This window comes from Mustela putorius, unplaced genomic scaffold (assembly GCF_011764305.1).
Source record: "Mustela putorius furo isolate JIRA1106 unplaced genomic scaffold, ASM1176430v1.1 tig00004035_pilon_pilon_pilon, whole genome shotgun sequence".
Classification (NCBI taxonomy): Eukaryota; Metazoa; Chordata; class Mammalia; order Carnivora; family Mustelidae; genus Mustela; species Mustela putorius.
Window position 1 is genome coordinate 2,247,338 of NW_025422171.1, and position 27,991 is coordinate 2,275,328.

The window sequence follows — 27,991 nt, forward strand, 5'->3', positions numbered from 1 at the left end:
AACTTTTTACAAATTGTTATAAACAGTCAGCAGTCCTTTTCATCTTTAAAATTTAGAAGTGCTTGCCAGTTTAAAAGGAAGAGTGATTTAAAATAAAATAAAGCACTTGTGGAATATAAAGCTAGCTCTTTATTAATTTAATAAGAAAATTAAAGGTAAAAATTGTTCCATTGAAGCATTATTTTCATCTCTTTTTTAATTCTATTACTTATTTGACTCAGATCATCTGTCAGTACATCAAAAAGCTATTGATAGGTAATTTAAAAATATATCAAACAAATGTTAAGTTTTCTAAATCTTGTAGTTTCAAAACTTAGAAAGTACTTATGACAGCTCATACTTTTTTACTAAGAAACTTCACATTGGATAAATTAATCCATTTAGTAGGTAAAATGTTGAGATGTAAATTATACGTTGTCACTGATGTTATATTCTCACATTCCATATTTTTTTCCAGTCATACAGGTATTTCCCCTCTAACATTGAAGTCATTGAGTGGCTTGGAGCCTATTACATTGACACCCAGTTTTGTGAAAAAGCCATTCAATACTTTGAAAGAGCTTCTCTTATACAGTAAGTAACTATATTGATTTCACGTTTACTAAAATGCCTTGTATTGGGATGTGATTTTATCCCTAAAATTAGAATCTGATAAACATATTACAAATATTATATAAACAAATATTAATGAACATATTATTTCCATTTTGTTGAATGATATTCCATTTTACGTGGTCTTTATTATGATAAGTATATTATTCCTTTATGTAAAAATTTTAAAAAATACTTCCTTAAGGTCCTTTTCATTATGTATTTTTGTATTCATACTCAGTAAGTAAGTATTATTTCATTATCAATTAAAAAATGATTGACTTGGTCCTAAGACAAGGTTTCATTTCTGAAAGAGTCCTAATAGAAGTAAGTTGTGCTGGTTTCAACGTGTAATCAATTTACATTGTATACTAAAAATTTAAAAGCTGTCTTTAAGTTCATATCCCAATGTTTTGTACATACCTGATTCAAAAATAATTGAAAAATTCTGGTCTGTTTTGTTTTTGGCCAAATTGAATTTTAGCATTAAATGTAACTTTGAATCATTTGAATGATAAAGAAATGGTTAATAATTTGATTGCTATCTGTGTGGGGTTTGTGTTAGGCAATTTTTGGGTTTTTTAAATTAATTTTTTAAATATAAATTTAGTTAATTAACATATAATGTATTACTGGTTTCAGAGGTAGAGTTCACTGATTCGTCAGTCTTATATAACACCCAGTTCTCATTAATCACAAGCCCTCCTTAATGTCCATCACCCTCATGTTACCCCATGCCCTCACCTCCTCCCCTCAAGCAGCCCTCAGTTTGTTTCCTATGATTAAAAGTCTGTTATGGTTTGTCTCCCTCTCTGACTTCATATTGTTTTATTTTTTCCTCTCTTCCACTATGATCCCCTGTTTTGTTTCTTAAATTCCTCATACCAGTGAGATCATATGATAATTGTTTTTCTCTGATTGGCTTATTTCACTTAGCATGATACATTGTAGTTCTATCCATGTCGCTGTAAATGGCATGATCTCATTTTTTTGATGACTATTATTCATATATATATATATATATGTATATATATGCCACACCTCCTTTATCCATTCATCTGTCAATGGACACCTACGCTCTTTTCATAGTTTGGCTGTTGTGGACATTGCTGCTATGAACATTGCAGTGCAGGTGCCCCTTTGGATCACTACATTTGTATCTTTGGGGTAAATACCAGTAGTGCAATTGATAGATCATAGGGTAGCTCTCTTTTCAACTTTTTGAGGAACCTTCAGACTGTTTTCCAGAATGGTTGCACCAGCATTCCCACCAACAGTGTAAGAGGGCTCCCCTTTCTCCACATCCTCCCCAATATTTGCTGTTCCCTGTCTTGTTAATTTTAGCCATTCTTACTGGTGTGAGGTGGGATCTCATTGTGGTTTTAATTTGTATTTTCCTGATCCAGGTGATGTTGAGCATTTTTCATGTGTCTGTTAGTCATTTGAATGTCTTTTTTGAAGAAATGTCTGTTCATGTCTTCTGCCCATTTCTTGGCTGGGTTTTTGTTTTTTGGGTGTTGAGTTTGATAAGTTCTTTATAGATTATGGATACCAGCCCTCTATCTGATACGCCATTTGCAGATATCTTCTCCCATTCCACAGGTTGCCTTTTAGTTTTGTTGACTGTTTTCTTTGCTGTGCAAAAGCTTTTTATCCTGATGAAGTCCCAATAGTTCATTTGTTTTTTGTTTCTTTGACCTTTGGAGACGTGTCTAGCAAGAAATTGCTACAGCCCAGGTCAGAGAGTTTCTGCCTGTGTTCTCCTCTAGGAATTTGATGGATTCCTATCTCACATTTAGGTCTTTTTCCATTTTGAGTCTATTTTTGTCTGTGGTGTAAGGAAATGGTCCGGTTTCATTCTTCTGCAGGTGGCTGTCCAATTTTCCCAACACCATTTGTTGAAGAGACTGTCTTTTCCATTGGACATTCTTTCCTGCTTTGTCAAAGATTAGTTTCCTGCTTTATCAAAGATAGAGTTGAGGGTCTGTTTCTGGGCTCTCTATTCTGTTCCATTGATCTATGTGTCTGTTTTTAGGTCAGTACCATATTTTCTTGATGACTACAGCTTTGTAATAGAGCTTGAAGTCTGGCATTGTGATACCACCAGCTTTGGTTTTCTTTTTCCACATTCCTCTGGCTATTTGAGTCTTTTCTGGTTCCGTACAAATTTTAGGATTATTTGTTCCAACTCTGTGAAAAAAAGTTGATGGTATTTTGATAGGGATTGCACTGAATATGTAGATTGCTCTAGGTATCATAAACATTTTAACAATATTTGTTCTCCCATTCATGAACATGGAAAATTTTTACATTTCTTTGTGTTTCCTCAATTTCTTTCATGAGTGTTCTATAGTTTTCTGAGTATAGATCCTTTGCCTCCTTGGTTAGGTTTATTCTTATATATCTTTTAGTTTGGGGGGCAATTGTAAATGGGATTGACTCCTTAAATTTTCTTTCTTCTCTCTCATTGTTAGTGTATAGAAATGCATCTGATTCCTGTGCATTGATTTTTATATCCTGCCACTTTGCTGAATTCCTGTATGAGTTCTAGAAGTTTTGGGGTGGAGTCTTTGGGTCTTCCACATAGAGTATCATGTCATCTGCAAAGAGTGAGAGTTTGACTTCTTCTTTGTTGATTCAGATGCCTTTTATTTCTTTTAATTGTCTGGTTGCCGAGGCTAGGACTTCTGATACTGTGTTGAACAGCAGTGGTGATAGTGAACATCCCTGCCATGTTCCTGACCTTAGGGGAAAAGCTCTCAGTTTTTCCCCATTGAGAATGAGCTGTGGGCTCTTCATATATGATATGATTTTGATATTGAGGTATGTTCCCTCTTTCCCTACATTGTGTAGAGTTTTAATCAAGAAAGAATGCTATATTTTGTCAAATGCTTTTTCTGCATAAACTGAGAAGATCGTATGGTTCTTGTCCTTTCTTTTATTTATGTAGTGTATCACTTGATTGATTTGTGGCTATTGAACCACCCTTGCAGCCCAGGAATAAATCCCACTTGGTGATGGCAAATAATCCTTTTAATGTACTGTTGGATCTTATTGGCTAGTATTTTGGTAAGAATCTTTGCATCCATGTTCATCAGGGATATTGGTCTGTAATTCTTTTTGGTGGGGTCTTTTTTTGGTTTTGGATCAGGATAATGCTGGCCTCATAGAACAAGTTTGGAAGTTTTCTTCCATTTCTGTTTTTTGAAACAGCTTCAGAAGAATAGGTATTAATTCCTCTTTAAATGTTTGGAAGAAATCCCCTGGGAAGCCATCCAGCCCCAGACTCTTGTTTATTGGGAGATTTTTGATGACTGCTTCAATTTCCTTACTGGTTATGGGTTTGTTCAGGTTTTCTGTTTCTTCCTGGTTCAGTTTTGGTAGTTCATATGTCTCTAAGAGTACATCCCTTTCTTCTTGATTATCTAATTTGCTGGCATATAGTTGTTCATAAGTTCTTATAATTGTTTGTGTTTCTTTGGTTTGGTTTTGATCTCTCGTTCATTCATTATTTTATTAATTTGGGTCTTTTCTCTTTTCTTTTTGAAAAAGTCTGGCCTGGAATTTATCAAAACTGGTTTATTAAGTCTTTCAAAGAATCAGCTCCTAGTTTCATTGATCTGTTCTAATGTTTTTTGATTTCTGTTTCATTGATTTCTGCTCTGATCTTTATTATTTCTCTTCTCCTACTGGATTTAGGCTTTCTTTGCTATTCTTTCTGCAGCTCCTGTAGGTGTAAGGTTAGGTTGTGTATTTGAGATGTTTCTCTTGTTTCTTGATAAAGGCTTGTATTGCTATATACTTTCCTCTTAGGACCACCTTTGCTGTATGCCAAAGATTTTGAACAGTGTGTTTTCATTTTCATTTGTTTCCATGAATTTTTAAAATTCTTCTTTAATTTCCTGGTTGACCTATTCATTCTTCAGTAGGATGCTCTTTAGCCTCTATGTATTTGAGTTCTTTCCAACTTTCCTTCTGTGATTGAGTTTAAGTTTCAAAGCATTTATGGTTTAAAAATATGCAGGGAATGATCCCAGTTTTTTGGTACCAGTTGAGACCTGATTTGTGACCCAGGATGTGATCTATTCTGGAGAATATTTCATGTGCACCCGAGAAGAATGTGTATTCTGTTGCTTTTGGATGGAATGTTCTGAATATACTTATGAAGTCCATCTGGTCCAGTGTGTTGTTCGAAGCCTTTGTTTCCTTGTTGATCTTCTGCTTAGATGATCTGTCCATTGCAGAGAGTAGGGTGTTAAAGTCCCCTCCTATTATTATCGATATATTTCTTGAATTTTATTATTAATTGGCTTATATAATTGGCTGTTCCCATGTTAGGGGCATAAATATTTATAATTGTTAGGTCTTCCTTTTGGAGAGACCCTTTAATTATGATGTAGTGTCCTTCCTCATCTCTTATTACAGTCTGGATTAAAATCTAATTTGCCTAATAAAAGGATTGACATCCCACCTTTCTTTTGATGTCCATTAGCATGACAAATGGTTTTCCATCCCTTCACTTTAAATCTGGAGGTGTTTTGGGGTCTAATATGAGTCTCTTGCAGACAGCTTATCAATGGGACTTGCTTATTTATCCAGTCTGATACCCTGTGTCCTTTGATTGGGGTATTTAGCCCATTTCCATTCAAAGTAACTATTGAAAGATGTGAATTTAGTGCCACTGTATTACCTGTAACTTGACTGTTACTACATGTATTTGCTTTATAGGCTCTGTTCCTTTCTGGTCTGTGTTACCTTTGGGCTCTCACTTTGATTAAAGGATCCTTTTAAACATTTCTTATAGGACTGGTTTGGTGATAACACATTCTTTTAGTTTCTCTTTGTCCTGGAAGCTTTTTCTCTTGCCTATTTTGAATGAAAAATAAGGCTGCATATTTTTCTCACTTAGCATCCCAAATATATCATGCCAGTTCTTTCTGGCCTGCTAGATATCTGTGGATAGGTCTTCTGCCAGTCTAATGTTTTTACCCTTGTGGGTTATGGGCCTCTTGTCCCAAGCTGCTTTCAGAATTTCTCTTTGTCTCTAAGATTTGGAAGTTTCACTATTCTGTAGTGTTGGCCTATTTTTACTGATTTTTGAGGGGGGTTCTCTGTGCATCCTGAACTTGGATACCTGTTTCCTTTCCCAGATTAGGAAAATTGTCTGCTATAATTTGTTCCAATATACCTTCTGCACCCCTCTCTTTTTCCTCTTCTGGGATCCTGATTATTCTAATATTGTTTCACTTTATGGTATCACTTATCTCTCGAATTCTCCCCTGGTGATCCAGTAGTTGTTTATCTCTCTTTTTCTCATCTTTATTCTCCATCATTTTGTCTTCTATATCCTTAATTCTCTCTTCTTCCTCATTTATCCTAGCATCTAGAGCCTCCATTTTTATGCATCTCATTAATAGACTTTTTGATTTAGACTTGGTTAGATTTTAGTTCTTTCATTTCTCCAGAAAGGCATTCTCTTGTATCTTATATGCTTTTGTCAAATCCAGCTGGTATCTTTATAATCATTATTCTGAACTGTAGTTCCAACATCTTACTTGTGTCCATACTGATTAGGTCCCTAGCAGTACTGCCCTTGTTTTCCTTTTTGAGGTGAGTTTTTCTGTCTTGTCATTCTTTCCAGAGACAAATAGATGAACAAGTGAACAAAATACTAAAATGGCAACAACGACCCCACAGAAATGTACACTAAATGAATCAAAAGAAACCTGAAACTGAAAAACATCTTGAAGATTCAAAACAATTTAAAAAGATAGAAAAAAGGGTATAATCAGGCAGGTGAACAGAACAAAACAATACCCTGGATCCTGTATGTATTTTGGTCTGTTAGAAATCTAGATCACAAAATTTTAAAGAAAGAAGTTATATGTGGACAAAAGTAAAATTAAATACAATGAAAGGATAGAATGTAACTGTAAAAAATGAAAATTAAAAGACGAGAAAAAACAACAACAACAAAAAGGTGAACAGATAAGAGCTATGTATTTTGGTCAGTTTGTTAATAGAAACAACATCTCAAAATTGTAAGGAAAGAAAAACATATATATACAAAGATAAAATTAAATACCTTGAAAGGATAGAATGTAACTGTAAATATAAAAATTAAAAAAGACTTTACAGAGCCAGAAAAAAAAAAGGAAGAAGAAAAAAAATGAAAGAATATGATTAGACAGATGAATAGAACAGAACCATACATTAGATTTTGGGTGTATTTTAGTCTGTTAGAGGAAATCACATCCCAAAATGATAAAGAAATAAAAACATATATATACAAAAATAAAATTAAATACAATGAAGAGATAGAATGTAAATGTAAAAATGAAAATTTTTAAAAAAGATTTTAAAAAGGAGTTGATAAAATAAGAAATTGGTTGAAGAAAAAGGAAAGAAAAAAATTTAAAAATTAAACTTGAAAGACTAAATAATCTTAGGGGAAAAGCCATGAATTCTGTGTGCTGTGCTCCCCTAACACTGGAGTTATTTGCAGTTCTCATTGCTCAGTAAACTTGGTCTTGGCTGGATGTTCTTGCTGATCTTCTGGGGGAGGGGCCTGTTGCCTTGATTTTCAAGATTTTTGGCCCCAGTTGGAATTGCAGCACCTTTGCCAAGGGACCAGTATAATAATCTGCTCCAGTTTGCTCTCTGTGGCTTTTGTTCCCTCAAGGCTTTCCCCACAGCTTTAAAGGATGAGAATGAAAATGGTAGCTTTCCAATCTCTAGGCCCAGAGCCAAATCCTTGGGGCCCCACTCCTTAGTGCTCCCTTAGGGAAAAGCAGTCAGTCACTCATGTCTCCCTGGTCTCCGGCCACACTCCAGGCTTATCCAGCCTATGAGTGAGTGTTTCTAACTCAGGCACACAACCCCATTTCAAGTCTCCAAACCCCGAAGACTCCTGCAGCATGCTCTCATGCCACTCCTCCTAGGGGAGGAAGGGGATTCTCACCAGTCCAGCATCTTGGCTGGGCCCCTGTTTGGGAACAGTCACCTGATTATGTCATGGTTCACATGGCAACCCCAAGCTGAGCGCCCACTCATGGGCTCGCTGATTGCAGCCACCTTCCCTGCTCTAATGCCTTGGCAGCTCTGCTGCTCTCAGGCATCCACAGTCCTCCTGTGATCCTGGGGAATTCTAAGACTACACTATTCTACCTAGGGTTCTGCCCCCACTTAGCCACCTGCACTCCTTTCAGGTGGATTGTCCCTCACTGCAGCACACTTCTAAAAGCACTGCTATATCACTAGCCAGTAGCTGGCTTAGGAATGCTCCCTCCCCTATGGTCTGTCCTCCCATATGTCACCTCAGATTTGCTTCTCCACACGTCCTACCTTGCAGAAAGTGGTCAATTTTCTATTTCTAGAGTTGCAGCTCTTCTTGTCTTCAATCTCCAGTTGAGTTCGCAAGTGTTCAGAATGGTTTGGTAGTTATCTATCTGAATTCGTGGGACCAGATGAAGCTAAGGTCTCCTACTCCTTCACCATCTTAGACTCTTCTCCTAGGCTATTGTTTTAGAAAAGATTTTATTTATTTATTTGAGAGAAAAAGAGCATGAGTGAGGGGAGGGTCAGAGGGAGAAGCAGACCCTCTGCTGAGTTGGGAGTCTGATGCAGGGCTCAGTCTTGGGACTCCCAAGATCATGACCTGAGCTGAAGGCAGACCTCTAACTGACTGAACCACCCAGGTGCCCCTAGATAATTAATTTTTATGATGTTAGCTTCACTAGCTAATATCATAAAATTTAATCCCATTTAATCTCTTAAATCACATAAATATTTTGAAAATCCTAACACTGATCACCAACAAAAGGGGATAGGTTTTGTTTAATCATATGCTTGAGATTAAAGCTACATAGATATTACACTTTTTATTACACTTAATACTAACCCTAGCCTTAGCCCATTAACTCATATAACAGCCTTCCTAATTTGAGGCTCCATCCACCACTGTTCCATCTTTGACTCCTAATTGTGAATGTTAAATGTTGACTTCATAGCCATTCTCTTACCTTGTCTAGTTCATGTTCTCTCTCTCTCTCTATGCCATCAATAGTCTAGTTTCACAGATTTAACCTCCCTAAACTTCATTGACATCTTTACCTCTTCAGCAGTTCAGCCACCTAGATCTTACCCAATTCTAATTATCACCCAGCGCATTTATGCCAATAAAAGCTCATTAATATCCACCTGTCTGAACATAAACTCTCTTCCCAACTTCCATATAACTTACTTTCCATTATGCTTTTCTTTGATAAGACCTCCAGTCTGTGACCTTGCTTTCTCTTGCAGTTTTAGGGTCTCCTGGTTTTACTTCTGAGGCTAACTTTTACAGGCTGTTTAAATGATCACATCTGTTTCCTTTCTTGCTTACTTGGTTACTTTTTCTCTCTTGCTTTCTTGCCCAATCTGTCCCAATACATTTCAGTTCATGGGTTAATCCAACCATTTATTCCATTCTATTCTATTCATATACAGCCTTGGAAGCACTACTGGACATAAATTCTGTAACTAGATGGGATGATGTCATACAAATTTATATTTTGTAAACACTCCTCATGAGTCATAAGTGTTCCTGACTAACTGCCTTTCCTATATTCCTCACAGATCTCCTCAATCTACCTATTTTAAACTTAAATTTTCCAGGAAATAGAGAAGTCTTTTTTTTTTTTAAGATTTTATTTATTTATTTGGCAGAGGGAAAGATCACAAGTAGGCAGAGAGGCAGGCAGAGAGAGGGAGAGAGAGAAGGAAACAGGCGCCCTGCTGAGCAGAGAGCCTGATGCGGGACTCGATCCCAGGACCCCAGGATCATGCCCTATGCTGAAGGCAGAGGCTTTAACCCACTGAGCCACCCAGGTGCCCCCTGTACATTTACTTTCTATTCCCACCTGTTTATTACTTGCTTCTTGCTATGTGACAGAGACATTCAGTATGAGTTTGGGCATTTATTTTCCTGAGCATTTATTTTCTGTACCATACATCTAACCTTCACTTTTTCTCCTTTATTTATATTCTAAGTCTTTAATTGTCAGGTGATTTTTACCTCTATAATAAAAATGTAAGCTCTCTGGAGGCAGTGGAGAGGTGTTTGTTCTTGTGCCATATAGTTCTTTACATATTCCAGAGTAGTTGGCACATAGTTGAATTAAGCTACATTACCTGTCATTTGTGTTCCTTTACGGTAGAAACTCCTCACTTCGCTATATTTCCTAGATGTTTATGCTTCTTAGTAATATTTTTGGTAATTGTATTAAATTTTTGGTAATTGTATTCCTATTTTCTTTTATCCATAAATCATGTCTTAAAACATCAAGAAATCTTAGTCATAACTGGTCCATCTAATGTAATATCATTATTAGAGAATTCTTTTGCTTTAGAAATTGTTTCTTAATATTGGTCATGATTATTATAAATATGGAATACAACCAAGCAGACCAATGTACACATTGTAGGAGTTCTGGAGGGAGAAGAGGTAGAGAAAGAAGCAGAGAGATTCAAGAAACAGTGACTGAAACTTCCAGAATTTGAGAAAAGACATGTCTCTACAAATCCAGTAAACTCAATGAATTTAAAGTAGGAAAAACCCCAGAGACTTATATTAAGACACATTATAATAAAACTGCCAAAAGACAAAGACTCTTGAAAGCAACAAGAAAAAACTTACTCATAAAATACAGTGGATCCTTGATAACATTATCAGGAGATTTCTCAGAAATCTTGGAGGTCAAAAAAACAGTACGATGATATAAAATTCTAAAATAAATTACTATCAACCCAACAATTCTATATCTAGCAAAACAATCCTTTCAGAATGAAGGGATGGCCAGATAGTGGCAAAGTAAGAGGACTGGGTTTGCCTCATCCTGTGAATACAGCTAGATAACTATCAAATAATCCTAAATACCCTGGAAATCAATTTGAAGACTGGCAGAACATGCTGCACAACTGAGGGTAGTGAAGAGGCCACATTGATGAAGGTAAGAAGTATAGAGATGTGGTTTAGGGAAGAAATGGATCCTGGCTGCTGTGGAGGGGAGGGAGTATAGTTGCAGAGAAGGGCAAGAAAGAAGCTCACAGGAATGCACAAGGGGAACATTTCCCCATTGCTATTGGCTTTGAAAGTTAGAGACGTTGAATTTCATGAGTTCTTGCAACCCAAGAGGCGTAAAGTCTGAAGTTTTAAGTGTCAGAGGGCTGGACTGCTCTTGGATAGAAGGCAGGGGAACAACCCAAGGACATTCGGCATTGAAACAGTGATCTGAAGAGTACCAGAGGTACAAAATAGGGAGATTATTTACCTTCTCAGAACATGTCCCTGAAAGGCAGCATTCATGGAGAGGCCTCTCCAGGAAAAAAGGAGCTGGCCAGTGACATTTCCCTCCCTTCAATATAAGCACAGGACCTCCTGCAGGAAGCAGTATAGCACCAACACTGGTGACCTAACTTGTTTACACTAAGACCCACCCCTTGGTGATTGGGTGGAAATGCCCTTCTTTTAAATAAGGCTTACCTCAGTTCTGGCATGGCAGGCTTCTCCCCTGGAAAACCAACACAAATCCATGCCCGCACTACATCTCCCAACCAGAGTTTTACAGGGCCTCAGTTTTGGTAGAGGTGGTGACAGGTCTTATTTCACAAGTAGACTGGAACACACCTAGTTAAAATTCATGCACATTCAGGCCAGGGACCAAACACTGACCACAATAGGTAAGGAGGACCTCTGCAGATGACTAGCTTGAAGGGCAGAGCAGCCAGAGCACACGCAGCACACACTGGAGACATTTCCTGAAGAATCAGGCCCTGAGCACTACATGAAGTCTTCTTCATAAGGTCATAATGTTCAGGAGCAGGAGACATAACTGGTTTTTCTAATATGCAGAAATACACAGAGATTTAGATAAAATGAGAAGACAGAGGAATTACCCCAAATGAAAGAACAAGATAGGGCCACAGACAGAGATCTAAGTGAAACAGATACAAGTAACATACATGATGGAGAATTTAAAACAGTGATCAAAAGGATACTCACTGGTCTTGAGAAAAGAATAAAAAACATCAGTGAGACCCATAACACAGAGATGAAAGAGTTAGAAAAGAATCAGAGATGAAGAGTGCTATAAATAAGAGTAGAAACATGCTTGATGCAATGAACAACAGGCTGGAAAAAGCAGAGGAACAATGTGGTGACCTGGAAGACAAAGTAATGAAAAACAATGAACTGAACTAAAGAGAGAAAGAAGAATTATGCAAAATGAGAAGTGACCCCATCAGACATAATAGCATTCATATTATGAGAGTCCAAAGAAGAGAGAGAAAAGGGGACAGAAATTTTATATTATATTTTATATTAGCTGAAAACTTCCCTAATATGGGGAAGGAAACATATCCAGATTCAGGAGGCACAAAAAAATCCCCATCAAAATCAACAAAAGCAGATCTACACCAAGACATATTTGAATGAAACCAGCAAAATATGGTGATAAGCTATGGTGATAAAAATCTTAAAAGTGGGGAGCCTGGGTGGCTCAGTGGGTTAAAGGTTCTGCCTTCGGCTCGGGTCATGATCCCAGGGTCCTGGGATCGAGCCCTGCATTGGGCTCTCTGCTCAGCAGGGAGCCTGCTTCCTCCTCTCTCTCTGCCTGCCCGTCTGCCTACTTGTGATCTCTGTCAAATAAATAAATAAATAAATAATATATATTATTTTTAATCTTAAAAGCACAGAAGAGGACAGTTATTTATAAGGGAAAACCCATAACACAATCAGCAGATTTTTCAGCAGAAATTCTCCAAGCCAGAGGGAGTGGAATGATGTCTTCATAGGAAAAGGAAAAATCTGCAACCAAGTACTCTATCTAGCAAGGCTGACATTCAAAGTAGAAGGAGAAATAGTTTCACAGACAAAACAAAGAAGTTCATGACCATTAAACCAGTCCTGCAAGAAATACTAAAGGGGACTCTATGAATGGAAAAGAAAGACTAAAAGTAACAGTATGAAAGTAGGAAACACAAAAGCAGTAAAAATGAATATTTCTACAAGAAATCAGTCAAAGAACTCACAAAAGAGAAGGATATAAACTATGACACCATATACCTAAAACATGGGGAGGAGACATGTAAAGAATGGATTGAAAGTTAAACAACCATCAGCTTCATATAGAATACTATATGCAGAAGATGCTGTATACATCTAATGGTAACCACAAATCAAAACTACTAAGTATGTAAAGAATAAAGAGAAAGAAATCTAAATATATTACTAAAGAAAATCAGCAAACCATGAAAGAAAGATAAGAAAGGATCAGAGAAAAGCTCCAGAAACAACCACAAAACAAGTAATAAAATAGCAATAAATATATATCTATCGATGATTACTTTAAATGTAAGTCATTAAATGTTTCATCACACATAGGGTGTCAGGGTGGTTAAAACAAACAAACAAGACCCCTCTATATGCTGCCTATAATTACTGACTTTAGACCTAAAGATATCTGCAGATCAAAAGTGAGGGGATAAAGAACATCTGTGATGCAAATGAATGTCAAAAGAAAGCCAGAGTAGCAATGTTTTATCAAACAAATGAGACTTTAAAACAAAGACTAACAAGAGACAAAGAAGAACACTATTTAATAATAAAGAGGAAAATCCAAAAGAAGATAAAACAATGGTATAAATATTTATGCACCCAAATACATAAAGAAAAACAAACATAAAGGAATCAATAATAATACAATAACAGTAGAGGACCTGAGCAACATATTTACATAAAGGGACGGATCATCTAAAAAAAAATCAAGAAAACAATGGCTCTGCATGACACTCTGGAATGATATATTTAACAGATGTGTTTGGAAAATTCCATCTTAAAACGGCAGAATGCACATTCTTTTCAAGTGTGCAGAGAGCATTTTCCAAAATAGATTATATTAGGCACAATACAGACCTACACCAGTGCAAGAAAACTGAAGTCTTATCATGCACCTTTTCTGACCACAACACAATGAAACTAGGAGTCAACCACAAGGAAAACTCTGGAAAGACCACAAATACATGGAGGTTAAATAACATGTGACTAAACAATGAAAGAATTAAAAGGACATTTAAAAAAAAGAAATAAAAAAGTACATGCAAAAAAATGGAAATGAAAACATGAGGGTCCAAAACCTCTGGGATAAAGCAAAAGTGGTTCTAAGACAGAAGTATATAGCAATACAGACCAACCTCAAGAAGCAAAAAAAACAATGTCAACCAACCAACCTAACCTTATACCTAAAGGAGCAAGAAAAAGAACAACAAATAAAACCTAAAACCAGCATAAAGGAGGAAATAATAAAGATGAGAGCAGAAATAAATGGTACCAAAATTTAAAAAAAAAAAAAACCACAATAGGACAGATCAGTGAAACCAGGAGCTGGTTCTTTGAAATAATTGATAAACCTCTAGCCAGGCTTATCAAGAAAAAAAGAGAAAGTCTCAATTCAGCAAAGTAACAAATGAGAGAGGAAAATAACAGCTAACACCACACAAATAGTTATGAGACTATTATGAAAAACTGTATACCAACAAATTGGATGACCTAGAATAGATGGGTAAATTGCCAGAAATATATTAAGTTACCAAAACTGAGACAGGAAGAAGTCAAAAATTTGAAGAGACCAATAACCAGCCAAGAAGTTGAATCAATAATCAAAAACTTCCTGGGCGCCTGGGTGGCTCAGTGGGTTGAGCCGTTGCCTTCGGCTCGGATCATGATCTCGGGGTCCTGGGATCAAGTCCCGCATCGGGCTCTCTGCTCGGCGGGGAGCCTGCTTCCTCCTCTCTCTCTCTCTCTCTGCCTGCCTCTCTGCCTGCTTGTGATCTCTTGTCTGTCGAATAAATAAATAAAATCTTTAAAAAAAAAAATCAAAAACTTTCAAAAACAAAACTCGAGGACCAGGTGGCTTCACAAGAAAATTCTACCAAACATTTAAAGAAGAGTAAATAACTATTTTCTCAAACCATCCAAAGAAATAGAAATGGAAAGAAAACTTCCAAATTCATTCTGTGAGGCCAGCATTACTCTGATACTGAAACCAGATAAAGGCAATGCCAAAAATGCACTATGGGCCAATATCTCTGATGAACATAGACACAAAAGTCCTCAAAAAAATGCTGGCAAACTGAATCCAACAATACATTAAAAAAAAAAATCACCACAATCAAGTGGGATTTATTCCTAGTTTGCAAAGGTGATTCAATATTTGCAAATCAGTTAACATGATACAACACATTAATAAGAGAAAGGACAAAACCATGTGATCATTTCAATAGATGCAGAAAAAGCATTTGACAAAGTGCAACATCCATTCATGATTTAAAAAAAAAAAATAACAAAGTAGGTTTAGAGGCAACATACCTCAAAATAATAAAGGCCATATATGAAAAACTCACAGCCAGCACTATCCTAAGTGGATAGTGAGAACTGAGAACTTTTCCTCTATAGTCAGGAATAATGTCACTTATTTCTTTGCATGTACTATATTTCTTTTTGTCTTTATTTCTTTTTGTAGTAGAAGTCTTAGCCACAGTGATCAGACAACAAACAAAAAAATTAAAGTCATCCAGATTGGAAAGGAAGAAGTGAAACTTTCACTATTTGCAGATGACATGGTACTCTGTATAAAAACCCCAAAAGACTCTACAAAAAAAAAACTGCTAGAGGGGTGCTTTGGTGGCTGAGTTGGTTAAGCAGCTGCTTACTGCTCAGGTCATGATCTCAGGGTCCTGGGATCAAGCTGCACATCGGGCTCCCTGCTCAGCAGAGAGCCTGCTTCTCCCTCTCTCTCTCTCTGCTGCTCTGCGTACTTCTGCTCTCTCTGTGTCAAATAAATAAATAAAATCTTTAAAAAAAAATAACTGCTAGAACTGATACATGAGTTCAGCAAAGTTGCAGAATACAGAATCAACATACAGAAATCTGTTGCATTTCTGTACACCTGTATGAAGAAAGAGAAATTAAGGAATTAGTCCCATTAGTCCCATCTACAATCACACCAAAAATAATTAGGAATAAACCTAACCAAAGACATAAAGACCTGTATTCTGAAAACTATAGAACACTGATGGAAGAAACTGAGGAGGATATGAAGAAATTGAAAGACATTCCATGCTCATGGATTAGAAGAGAATATATTATTAAAATGTCTATATTGCCCAAAGCAATCTACACATTTAATTCAATCATTATCAAAATAACCAATAGTATTTTTCATAAAACTAGAACTAATCCTAAAATTTGTATGGAACCACAAAAGACCCCAAATAGCCAAAGTAATTTTGAAAAAGTAAGCCTGAAGGCACCACAACTCTGGCATTAAGTTATATTACAAAGCTGTAGTAACCAAAACAGTATGGTCCTGGCACAAAAACATACACATACACATAAACATACACATTAGATCAATGGAGCAGAATAGAAAACCCAGAAATGAGCTCACAGCTATATGGTCAATTAATCTTCAACAAAGCAGGAAAGAATATCTAATGGAAAATATCTAATGGAAAAAGATAGTCTCCCCAACAAATGGTGTTGGGAAAACAGGACAGCTACATGAAAAAGAATGAAACTGGACCATTCTCTTTTACTATACATGAAAATAAATTCAAAATGGATTAAAGACTTAAATTTGAGACCTGAAGCCATAAAAATCCTGGAAGAGAGCACAGGCAGTAACCTCTTTGACATTGACCATAATAATTTCTTACTAGATGTCTCCTGAGGCAAGAAACGCAAAAGCAAAAATAAACTATAGGGACTACATCCAAATAAAAGACCTCTGCACAGTGAAGTAAACAGTCAACAAAATTAAGGACAACCTACAGAATGGGAGAAGATATTTACAAATGGCCTATCCAATAAAAGGTGAGTATCCAAAATATATCAAGAAGTTATAGAACTCAACACCCAAAATACAAATCCAATTAAAAAATGGACAGAAGACATGAGCAAACATTTCTCCAGAGAAGACATACAGATGACCAAAAGACACATGAAAAGATGCTCATAATCATTTATCAGGGAAATACAACTCAAAACTGCAATGAGGTACCCCTCACACTTGTTAGAATGTCTAAAATAATACAAGGAACAACAGGTGTTGGCTAGGATGTGGAGATAGAGGAACCCTCTTGCACTGTTGGGGGGAATACAAACTGATGCAAACACTATGGAAAATAGTATGGAGGCTCCTCAAAAGGTTAAAAGTGGTGATCCAGTAATTTTACTGGTAGGTATTTACTGAAAGAATGAAAAAATACTAATTCAAAAGGAGACATGCACCCTGATGTTTATAGCAGCATTATTTACAATAGCCAAAGTATGGAAACAGCCCAAACATCCATCAGCTGATGAATGGATAGAGAAGATGTGTGTATTTCTGTGTGTGTGTGTGTGTGTGTGCTGGAATATTATTCAACCATAAAAAAAGAATGAAATCTTTGCAATGATTTGGATGGAGCTAGGACTATAATGGTAAGTAAAATAAGCCAGTCAGAGAAAGACTAATGCTATATGATTTCACTCATGTGGAATTTAAGAAACAAAACAAGTGTGCAAAGGGGGAAAAAAGAGAGAGAGGCAAAGCAAGAAACAGACTTTCGACTACAGAGAACAAACTGATGGTTACTGAGGGGAGGTGGGTGGGGTAGGGGGTTAAATAGGTGATGGTGATTAAGGAGTACACTTTTACACTGAGCACCAGGTCATGTATGGAATTGTTGAATCATTGTATCACATTGTATATGTGAAATCACATTGTATGATCACATGTGAATCACAGTGTATATGTGAAACTAATATAATACTGTATGTTAACCAGAATTTATATAAAAACATTAAAAATTTTAAAAATAAAATAGGAGTCAACAACTACCGGCTACTACAGATTGCCTGGTTTTTATGGCTTGAGAGTTAAGACTGGTTTTTTGTTTGTTTGTTTGTTTGTTTTTTAAGATTTTATTTATCTAGGGCCTGGGTGGCTCAGTCATTAAGCATTTGCCTTCGGCTTAGGTCACGATCCCAGGGTCCTGGGATCCAGCCCCACATCGGAGCCCCAATCAGGCTCTCTGCTCAGTGGGAAGCCTGCTTCTCCCTCTCCCACTTCCCCTGCTTGTGTTCCCTCTCTCGATGTGTTTTTGTCAAAAAGTTAAAACCTTTTCATCTTATTTTATTTTGTTTTATTTCTTTTTAGTGTTCCAGAATTCATTGTTTAAAAAAATATATTTTATTTATCTGAGGGACTCATGGGTGGCACAACTCGTTAAGCATCTGCCTTCAATTTAGGTTATGATCTTGAGTCCTGGGATCAAGTCCCGCATCAGGCTCCCTGCTCAACAGGGAGCCTACTTCTCCCTCTGCTTCTCTGCCTGGCTTTGTGGTCTCTCTCTGCCTCTCCACCTGGCTTGTGCTCTCTCTCTGACAAATAAATAAAAAAAATTTTTAAAAAGCATTTTATTTATCTGAGAGAGAGCGAGAGAACATGAGTAGGGGGAAGGGCAGAGGGAGAGGGAGTAGACTTCCTGCTGGGCAGGGAGCCTGATGATGGGCTTGATCCTAGAACCTCAAGATCATGACCTGAGCCAAAGGCAGATAGTTAACTTATTGAGCCACCCAGGTACCCCACTAAGACTGGTTTTATACCTTGTTAAATGGCTTAGAAAATAAGAGTATTTGTGTCATGTGAAAAGAAGAGAATGAAGGAGAAATTAAGACATGTTCAGATAAACAAAAGCTGAGGGAGTTTATTACCAGTACACCTACCCAACAGGAAATGCTAAAGGGTATTCTTCAGGCTGAACTGAAAAGTCACTAGACTATAATTCCCAAGACCTAAGAAAATATTAAAGAACACTTGTTAAGGTAACTTCATAGGTAAATAATAAACCAGTATTATATTTTTAGTTTGGCTTATAACCTTTCTTTCCCCTATATAATTTAAAAGGCAACCATAAAAGAATGCACAGAAAAGGAATGATGAGAATCAAAATAGTACACTACAAAAAATCAACTAAATACCCAAAAAGGACAGTAATGGAGGAATTGAGGAACTAAAAATATGAAATACACAGAACAAATATCTAAAAAGAAGAAGCAAAAAAAAAAAAGAAGAAGAAGCAATCATCCCATATTAGTAATAACATTAATAACATTAGTAATAACTAATATAATAACATTAGTAATAACATTAGAAATAGATTAAAATCTTCCAATAAAAGAAAAAGATTGACAGATTAAATAAAATCGGTATCCATCTGTAAGCTGTCTGCAAGATACTGAATAAGCCAATAACAAGCAGAAAAATTTATAAATATGGAATCAGAGATAATTAAAACAGAGAATAGCAAAACAATAGAGAAAATCAGTAAAACCAAAAGTTGGTTCTTTAAGATTAATAAAATTAACACATCTTTAGCTTAGATTGTTGAAGGAAAAGATAGAATACTTAAATTACTAAAATTATAAGTGCACATAGGGTCATTACTACCAATTTTGTAGAAACCAAAGGATCATAAGAATACTATGAACAGTGGTATGCCAATGAGTTAGATAGTATAGATATATCTGACAAATTTCTGGAAACACACAATAAACTTAAACTGATTCAAGAAGAAATATAAAATCTGAATAGACCTATAATTAGTAGGGAGAGTGAATGAAGTAATCAAGTATTCCAACCAAAAAATCCCTGGACTAGATACCTTCACTGGTGAATTCTACTGAGATGATTGATGTTATGTGTCAACTTGACTGGCCACTGGGTGCCCAGATTAATCATTATTTCCAGATGAAACTAACATTTGAAATGATGGACTGAGTAAAGCAGATTGCCCAGCTCACTCTAATATTCATATAGAATCTCAAGGGACCTCGAACAGCCAAAACAATTTGAAAAGGAAAAAAGCTGGAGTTCTCACTTTCTGTTTTCAAAATTTGGTGCAGAAACTGCAGTAATCAAAACAATATTGACACAAAGACAGACATGGAGATGAATGGAATCTAGGACTCAGGGAGAAGTCCTCATGTATATAGTAAATTGATTTTCAACAAAGGTGCCAAAACTATTCAATGAGGAAAGGACAATCTTTCCAATCAAAGGCACTCAGAAATCTTGATCTCCACGTGGATATCAAGGAATGAAGTTGGACCCTTACCTTAGCCCATATAAAATTTAATTCAAAATAGATCAAAGACTTAAATGTAAGACCTAAAAGTATAAAACTCTCAGAATAAAACAGAGGGGAAGATATTTATCCTGTTGGATTTGACAATGATTTCTTAGATATAATGACATCAAAAGCACAGGCAATAAAAGAAAAAAAATAGATACATTAGACTTCATCAAAATTTAAAACTTTTTGGACATCAAAAGCCTCTATCAACAGAATGAAACGATAGCCCACATATTTGCAAGCATATATCTGATAAGGGACTATATCTAGACTATATAGAGGACTTCTGTGATTCAACAACAACAGGAACAAAAAGACATTTTAAAAATAGGCAAAGGATTTGAGTAGACATTTCCCCAAAGTGGTATACAAATGATCATTAAGCACACAGACATATTCTCAACATCGTTAGTCATTAGGAAAATGCAAATCAAAATCACCAGGAGACACCACTTCACAGCTTTTAGGGCAGCTGTTACATTTAAAAACAACAACAAAATAATAATAATAAAATTACATGGAGAAATTGTAACCCTATACATTGCGGATAGAAATGTAAAGTGGTATTTTATGAAAAATCACTTGGTGGCTTCTCAGAAAGCTAATCTTAGAATTACCATATGATTCAGCAATTCTACTCCTAGATATATACAAAGGATTGAAAGCCGGAACTTAAACAGGTATTTGTATGTGAGTAATTATAGCATTTTTCACAAAGGCCAAATGGTGGAAACAACCCAAGTAGCCATCCTGATGAATGGATAGACAACAAAATGTGGTTGTATACATGCAATGGAGTATTATTCAGCCATAAAAAGGAATGACATTCTGACACATGTTACAACATGTCATATGCTACAACCAGGAAAACATCGTGCTAAGCAAAAGAAGCCAGACACAGAAGGACAAATATGGTGTGATCCCACTTGTACAAAATCTCTAGAATGGGCACATTCACAGAGACAGTATATTAGAGGTTACTAGAGTCGGGGGAGAAATGAAGGGTTAATACTTAGAGGTTGTGTGGTTTCTGTTTGGCCAATGGAAAGGTTTTGAAAAGACAGTAGTGGTGAGTGTACAACATTCTGAATATAATTAATGCCACTGAAGTGTGCACCCCAAAATGACCTAAAATGGCAAATTTTTTATCAGGTATATTTTAATCGAAATTTTAAAAAATTAATGTGATATACCAAAAGCCTTTGAATTATACATGTTAAATGAGTGTATTATATGTTACATGAATTGTATTTCAATAAAGCTATAAAAAGAGGGTACCTAGATATTGTTTCATTCATGTAAAGTTCAAAAATGCTAAATCAGTGTTAAAAAGTCAGGATAGTAGGAGCGCCTGGGTGGCTCAGTGGATTAGGCCGCTGCCTTCGGCTCAGGTCATGATCTCAGGGTCCTGGGATCAAGCCCCGCATCAGGCTCTCTGCTCAGCAGGGAGCCTGCTTCCCCCTTTCTCTCTGCCTGACTCTCTGCCTGCTTGTGATCTCTCTCTCTGTCAAATAAATAAATAAAATCTTTAAAAAAAAAAAAGTCACTGGGCGCCTGGGTGGCTCAGTGGGTTGAGCCGCTGCCTTCGGCTCAGGTCCTGGTCTCAGGGTCCTGGGATCGAGTCCCGCGTCGGGCTCTCTGCTCAGCAGGGCGCCTGCTTCTCTCTCTCTCTCTCTCTCTCTCTCTCTCTCTCTCTGCCTGCCTCTCCATCTACTTGTGATCTCTCTCTGTCAAATAAATAAATAATCAAAAAAAAAAGTCAGGATAGTAGTTGCCTTTGTAGATGAAGGAAGTAATTTTGGAAGGGAATGTGAAGAAGGCTTCTAGGGTGTTGGCAATAACCTGTTTCTTGAACTGCAGGGCAATTACATGAGTTACTTTATGATGGTTTATTGAGCTGTGTAATATGTTTTGTGAACTTTTCCATATGTGTTATACTTCACAATAAAAGATGTAAAAACTAAAGAAAAAAGATAATGTGAGCAAAGAAAGGCAACATTTGCCCTAGGCTGGGGGAGCCATTTGGAAACATAGGGAGAAGGGTATTTTTATTGTCATGATGATGGGGAAGCACTGTGGGTGTTAGGTACGCAGCCATCAAGGATGGTAAACATTCTGTAATGTGCAGAGAACCTGTGCAGTGAGTTGTCTCACCCTAAATGCTAGTAGCACCTTCACAAAATGCTACATTGGAACATGTTGATAGTACGGTTTTGTTCCTGAGAGTTCATCTTAAAACTCTAGTCTTTTCTCTGGGGCCTCAGTGTATTCAGAGGAGCATCCTGGTAACTTCATAGGTAAATATGTGCCTCAGGAATATAAGCCTCGCTCTCGTCATTCCAGCAGCTGAAAGGGGCTGAACTGAGCATCTCCTTGTTCCAGAAGCAGACTCTGCCCCATCCTTCAGTTTTCTGTCCAGCACCCTGGGGTGGAGTCTTCCTGAAGCTCCTAGGGGTAGGGGTGCCCTGGCTACACAGAGGGGGTGTCCAACTGCTTTTCAGTCACATTCCCAGCCTGTTTTCCCTTTTGTAGTTTCATGCCTACCCCCTCTTCCTCAGAGCTGGTGATTCCAATTCTTGAGCATTTCTTATGTTTGCAGAGAAGATCTGAACACATGTTTTCAGTATGCTGTTGGCAAGCACTTGAGTTTTATCTTTCTTTGCCCTGCTAAAGTCAGGTTCCACTTTTTTTTTTATCCATCATACATCATTTGTATATGGTTTTGAAGTTTCATCTGAGACAGAATTTGAACTCATCTTTCTTATCCTCCCTGTTTTGGGGGGGTGATTTCCAGAAACTCATTGTAAAGTACAAGGTTTTTACTCTGCCATCTTAAATCCAGAAGTCATGACTTTCCAGTGGTGCTTACTTATTCCAAATACAGAGATCATAATTCTTCCCAGTGGTAATTCTCAGACTCTATCCCTCATTACTTTCTGAAAGTGTGACATAAGGGATTTATATGGGATATTATCCTGGTAAATACTGTTGGGACAGTGACCTTAGGCAAGCTTGTCTGCATCTCCATTTCCTTCTCCTTGAAGATGAACAGGTAGAATGAATTGTTGTCTGAGGCTACTTCCACTTCTAATATTTCATAATTCTATAATTTAAAGCTAAGTCATTGTAGATTTAAAATACTTCAAACAATTAGTACAGTCCTCTATTCATTATACTGTGCTAGGCAATTTATAACCAGTTTGCTGGGGGTGCTGGGGCAAGGGGATGTTATTTTAAATCACTATGTCTTTAATGTGCTATCTGTAAAATAGTAGTATTTTTCTTTACTTTGAGGATTGGGGAGAGAAGTAGGTATTCATTCAAGAAGTAAACTTGACTTATTATTTATAAACTAGGTTCTGATAGTAAGACAGATAAAAGAGACAAGCCAAAACAATTAGCTTTTTCATTTACTTTTCAGCAAAACTGTCCTAACCTATATTAATAGCGTCTCGGCTCTCTCTAGTTACTAAAAGTAACAATAGGATCGTGGCAGTTTAATTCCAAAGATTAATAAAATACATCTATCTCATGTCCTAAATTGTACTTCGCTTCATTTATTATACATGACAGCTTATCAACTATTGTAATGCATAAAAGCTTGTGATGATCATATACATTAAATCAGTATCCAATTATCTGTGCTAATGGAAGCGAGCAATGTCGCAGATAATCTGCAGTAATGATCTACTGTAATTAATAACCCAGAATGTTATCTACTCCTTATTAACATTAAGTCACTGAACTCTGTTCTTCCTCTCTTCACTGGGCTACTTTAGTGGTTGAAAATAATTAATCCATTTTCCATATAAGGATGTATACATATCCTTGCATACAATACTGCTCTAGTGTTTTTTAAATTTCCCAGTAGATGACATTCATGAAATAAGGCTTTCCTAAAGAAGAGAAAAGAAGTGGTTATAATAATAACTAGTGTTTATTATTTACATATATTGTGTTATTTAATCCTCACAACAACTTTACAAAGTAGGTACTATTATTATCCCCACTTTGTAGATGAGTAAACAGAGATGGAATTTTAAATAACTTACCAAGTTCACAGAATTAAAAGGTTACCAAACTAAAAATCATAATCCCAACCTTGAAGGAAATAATAAAGATACATACTTGAATATGTAAATGAGAAGGAATTAATGATTAGTGATCTCCCAGTATATATCAGGCATCATGTTAGGTCCTAGGAACACAAAGACTCTGCTTCCTTTGGGAATTTATAGTTTAATAAGATATTTCAAAACTTAATAATAATGTAGTATAGTAAATGCAGTACTAACAGATTCTAGGACATTAGAAGAGTGCCTAAAATGTCTAATCCTGTCAAGCATGGAAGAGCATAAACGAGGTTGGAATGAGCCTCCAAGTAGAAGTAATGGTGTGTGGAAAGACCAGGAATCTAGAAAATGCAGTGAACGCAGGGGACTCTGTCCTCCTGTTTGGACTTGTAGCATGAAATGTTAGGCAGGGCACCACCAAATGGAGTTGGAGAGGCAGCAAATGGCTAACAGTGGATGAACTGGATTAGGACCTTGGAGTTAACATGTGGTTAGAAGGGAGGTGATTCATTTTAAAGAGGGAAGTAATGTGATTAGATACATGATTTCTTTAGATCAAAGGGGATGGCTATGTAGGGAGTGGATTTGAGGTTAAGTAACTTGCCCAAGTAGTAGGGCTGTGATTTAAACCCTGATTTAATCTAACTCCAAATCTGGTAGCTGTGCCATCAATTTGAGTAGGGGTGAGGCTATCTGTCTTTGAAGTCATCAGGTAAATGGAAGGAAGAGTCTAAAAAGAAAGAAGAACATTCAGTTATTTCCTGGTCTTTCATTTCTTCAAATTTTGTTTTCTTATTTTCTTAGATATTTGTAACTGTCTTTAGAAATCCTGGTCATGATTACTTATTTTAGAAAAAGACATTGGGAGATGGGGAGGAGAAGTGAGTTGGGGGATATCAGAGGGGGAGACAAACCATGAGACACTGTGGACTCTGAGAAACAAACTCCAAGGGTTTTGGAGGGAAGGGGGTAAGGGGTTGGGTGAGCCTGGTGGTGGGTATTAAGGAGGGCACGTATTGCCTGGAGCACTGGGTGAGGTACATAAACAATGAATTTTGGAGCACACACATACACACAGATTTTTTATAAAGGAAAAGGTTATAAAATTTGGGGGGGGCAGGTATCTTATTTGGCTTTGTATTCCCCAAATTTTGTATAAATGGTCCATCTGATAAGTGTTGGTTGAATTACATAATGTGGTAGTACCCTCAAATACTGCATAATGGAATTTTAAAAAAAGGTTGAGAGCCTGTAGCTTTGCATAATAACCAGGATCACCAAAAAAAAAAAAAAAAAAAAAAAAAAAAGAAGAAGAAGAAAAAATTTTAAGAGGCCAAAAAAGGATGAATACAATTCTTTTTTACTCTGTCTTTATCTAATTATTCACACACAAGGTCAGAAATTGCATCATGGGTACTTAGTTTGCAAGCCTAAATTTCTAATCCTTACGGTACTAAGCCAAAGTATAAAATTATGGCAAAGATATGATAATGTTTAAAATAGAATGCAGTTGTCTTTAGCCAAACAGGTTAAGTGGTTCACATAAAATCTAAATAAGGCGTTTGAACTAGATTGAAGGACTCTTAAATTTAAATTTTCTAATATGCATATGATAGGTAATAATGAAAGAAATTATATATATGCCATTGTCAATAATAAAGATCTAATCAAAGGTCAAAAAAGATTTGAAAAAACTTGAAAGATAATATAGATGTATAGCTTTATAAAACTGATCATCACAGATTATTTCTATTTCATTTCTGATTTCATATAATTTATTTCTTTTATAGGCCTACACAAGTGAAATGGCAGCTGATGGTAGCTAGTTGTTTTAGAAGAAGTGGTAAATGCTTTAATTTTATTCATTTTATATACTTTACTTCTTTATATCTTTTAGGTAATTATCCACATAATGGTTTTCCAACTGCATATTTGTTTATTAAAACATTAGCTTTTGATTACTATATATATTGAACAATTATATGAGAAACATAGTAATTACGACATACAAAAAAAAGTTAGGCTTACAAAGTGGGTCTTAATCATATAATCCATCACTGCTATTAAGAACAGAGTCATTATTTTTCAAAGTTAACATGTAATCATTTTGACAACTTTGTCTCAGAAAATTAGACATTCTGTACACATTAGTTTACATTTCCATTTTCTGTTCACCTAATTCTAAACATCGTAGTAGGCTCTGCCAAACTTTCAAAAACTGTCTCACACCAGAGGAGCTTGAAGAAGGCCCCGAACCAGAACAACTGGGGCAGTGTTTTCTATACCAAATACCTCTAGGTATCTTTGTGTTTTCGGGAACTGGTTTTATTCCATCCTGTACTGCTACACTTGTCCTGAAGCATGGAGCAAGGCAAATTAGTAGTGTTGGACTAACCAGGAAGTGAATGATATAATTAAGACTTTCAGCAGAGATTAAGTAAGGAGATAAATGTTAATAGATTTGTAATCCCTCTTATAGAGCCAAATGATCCAGGAAAATAAATTCCTCAATCCAAGGGGAGCGCAGATGTGACAGTATTAACAGTGTTCTCATCCAGTTTTGTGGGTTTCTTTCTTTATCCCCGTGAGCTCTTTCAGAATGGCAGGAGTCCTCAAATCATTTAGATCATTGGTCTTTGCTGTTACTATATTTCCTATGAGATCTATAACATCACTGTCCTGTATGCACATGTTATTGATATCAGAGTGAGTTCCGAGTTACCAGTGTTCATTACTGTGTCAGGCCTATGTAAAATGTACATGCATATGAGGTATTCTGAGTGATTTAAGATGGAACCTCCCTTGTGTTACTGAAGTACAGCTGATATTTATTGAGAGCTGCTGGATGCTGGGTACTTCCTGTCTCTGTTGCATCCAGTTCTCACCACAGCTCTTGGAGGGTCAGGATGGCTAGGCTTTGTGTATAGTAGGGCCCAGAGAGATTCATTGTTTACTGAGATTTTAGCAAAGATCGAAAATTCATTTTTTCCTATTCTTTGCTGCTATGAAGCTAAATTTATAGTATTATAAAACAAAATGCTTTCTGTAAACTTTTTAATGTTTTAATTTTTAAGTTTTTGAATTTGTCAGTTCTTCTGAAATAATCTTTAATTTTTAGAAATTGAATAGATCTTAATTTTTGATACTTTTTTTAAGAACTAAACTAAGTTTCTCTTTTTAAGCTTTTTGTCTTTTTTTTTTTTTAAGATTTTATTTATTTATTTGACAGAGAGAGAGACAGCAAGAGAGGGAACACAAGCAGAGGGAGAGGGAGAAGGATACTTTCTGATGAGCAGAGAGCTCAGGGCTCGATCCCAGGACCATGGGATCATGACCCAAGCCAAAGGCAGATGCTTAACAACTGAACCACCCCAGTCACACACACCCCTTTTTTTTTTAGATTTTAATTTATTTATTTGACAGAGAACAGGAGAGCACAGGGAAGGGGAATGGGAGAGGAAGAAGCAGGTCCCCCACTGAGCAGGGAGCCCAATGTGGGGCTTGATCCCAGGACCCTGGGATCATGACCTGAGCCAAAGGCAGCCACTTAACTGACTGAGCCACCCAGGTGCCCCAAAGACTAAACTAAGTTTCAGTCATCACCCTTTTACTTCTGCTCTACCCTTTTTTCAAATTTCTCTGTACATTTTCTTTCAGAAGTTATATTAATCATAGTTTATATATGCTTGTGGAAGACATGAAAGTCTTCTTATTAAACCAATAAATGGTGCCAGTGTCTTGAATTAAAATTACTACTTTGCTGAATCTTATTAAGTTTTATAATCTGCTAGTGTGACTTTTTCTCTTTTTTTATTTATAGGTAACTACCAAAAAGCATTAGATACTTATAAGGATATTCACAGAAAATTTCCAGAAAATGTTGAATGTGAGTTTACACCTTGTAACTTTGAAGCTATAAGTTCTCACATTTTATGTCATTAAGTGTGATACCTACATTTGCTACAGTAATTGTATATATAACTACCAGCCTATAATTTGTGATACATGATTACACATATGGTTATATGATCAGAAATTTTGACTATGCAGGTACATTGTATAGAATTTAATTTTTGATGGATTTAAGTATACCACTGGGTTCTCTTTAGTAG

General features: G+C 36.3%; 1 protein-coding gene across 4 annotated transcripts in view; it reads left to right on the forward strand.

The window, feature by feature from the left end:
* IFT88 (intraflagellar transport 88) overlaps positions 1-27,991 on the forward strand; it is a 164,039-nt gene that overhangs the window by 102,654 nt on the left and 33,394 nt on the right. For all 4 annotated transcript variants that reach the window (XM_045072388.1, XM_045072390.1, XM_045072391.1 and 1 more), the window contains 3 exons: positions 458-573; positions 25,670-25,722; positions 27,700-27,765. In XM_045072388.1, the coding sequence (XP_044928323.1) occupies positions 458-573; positions 25,670-25,722; positions 27,700-27,765 (235 nt within the window). The remainder of the gene's footprint in view (positions 1-457; positions 574-25,669; positions 25,723-27,699; positions 27,766-27,991) is intronic.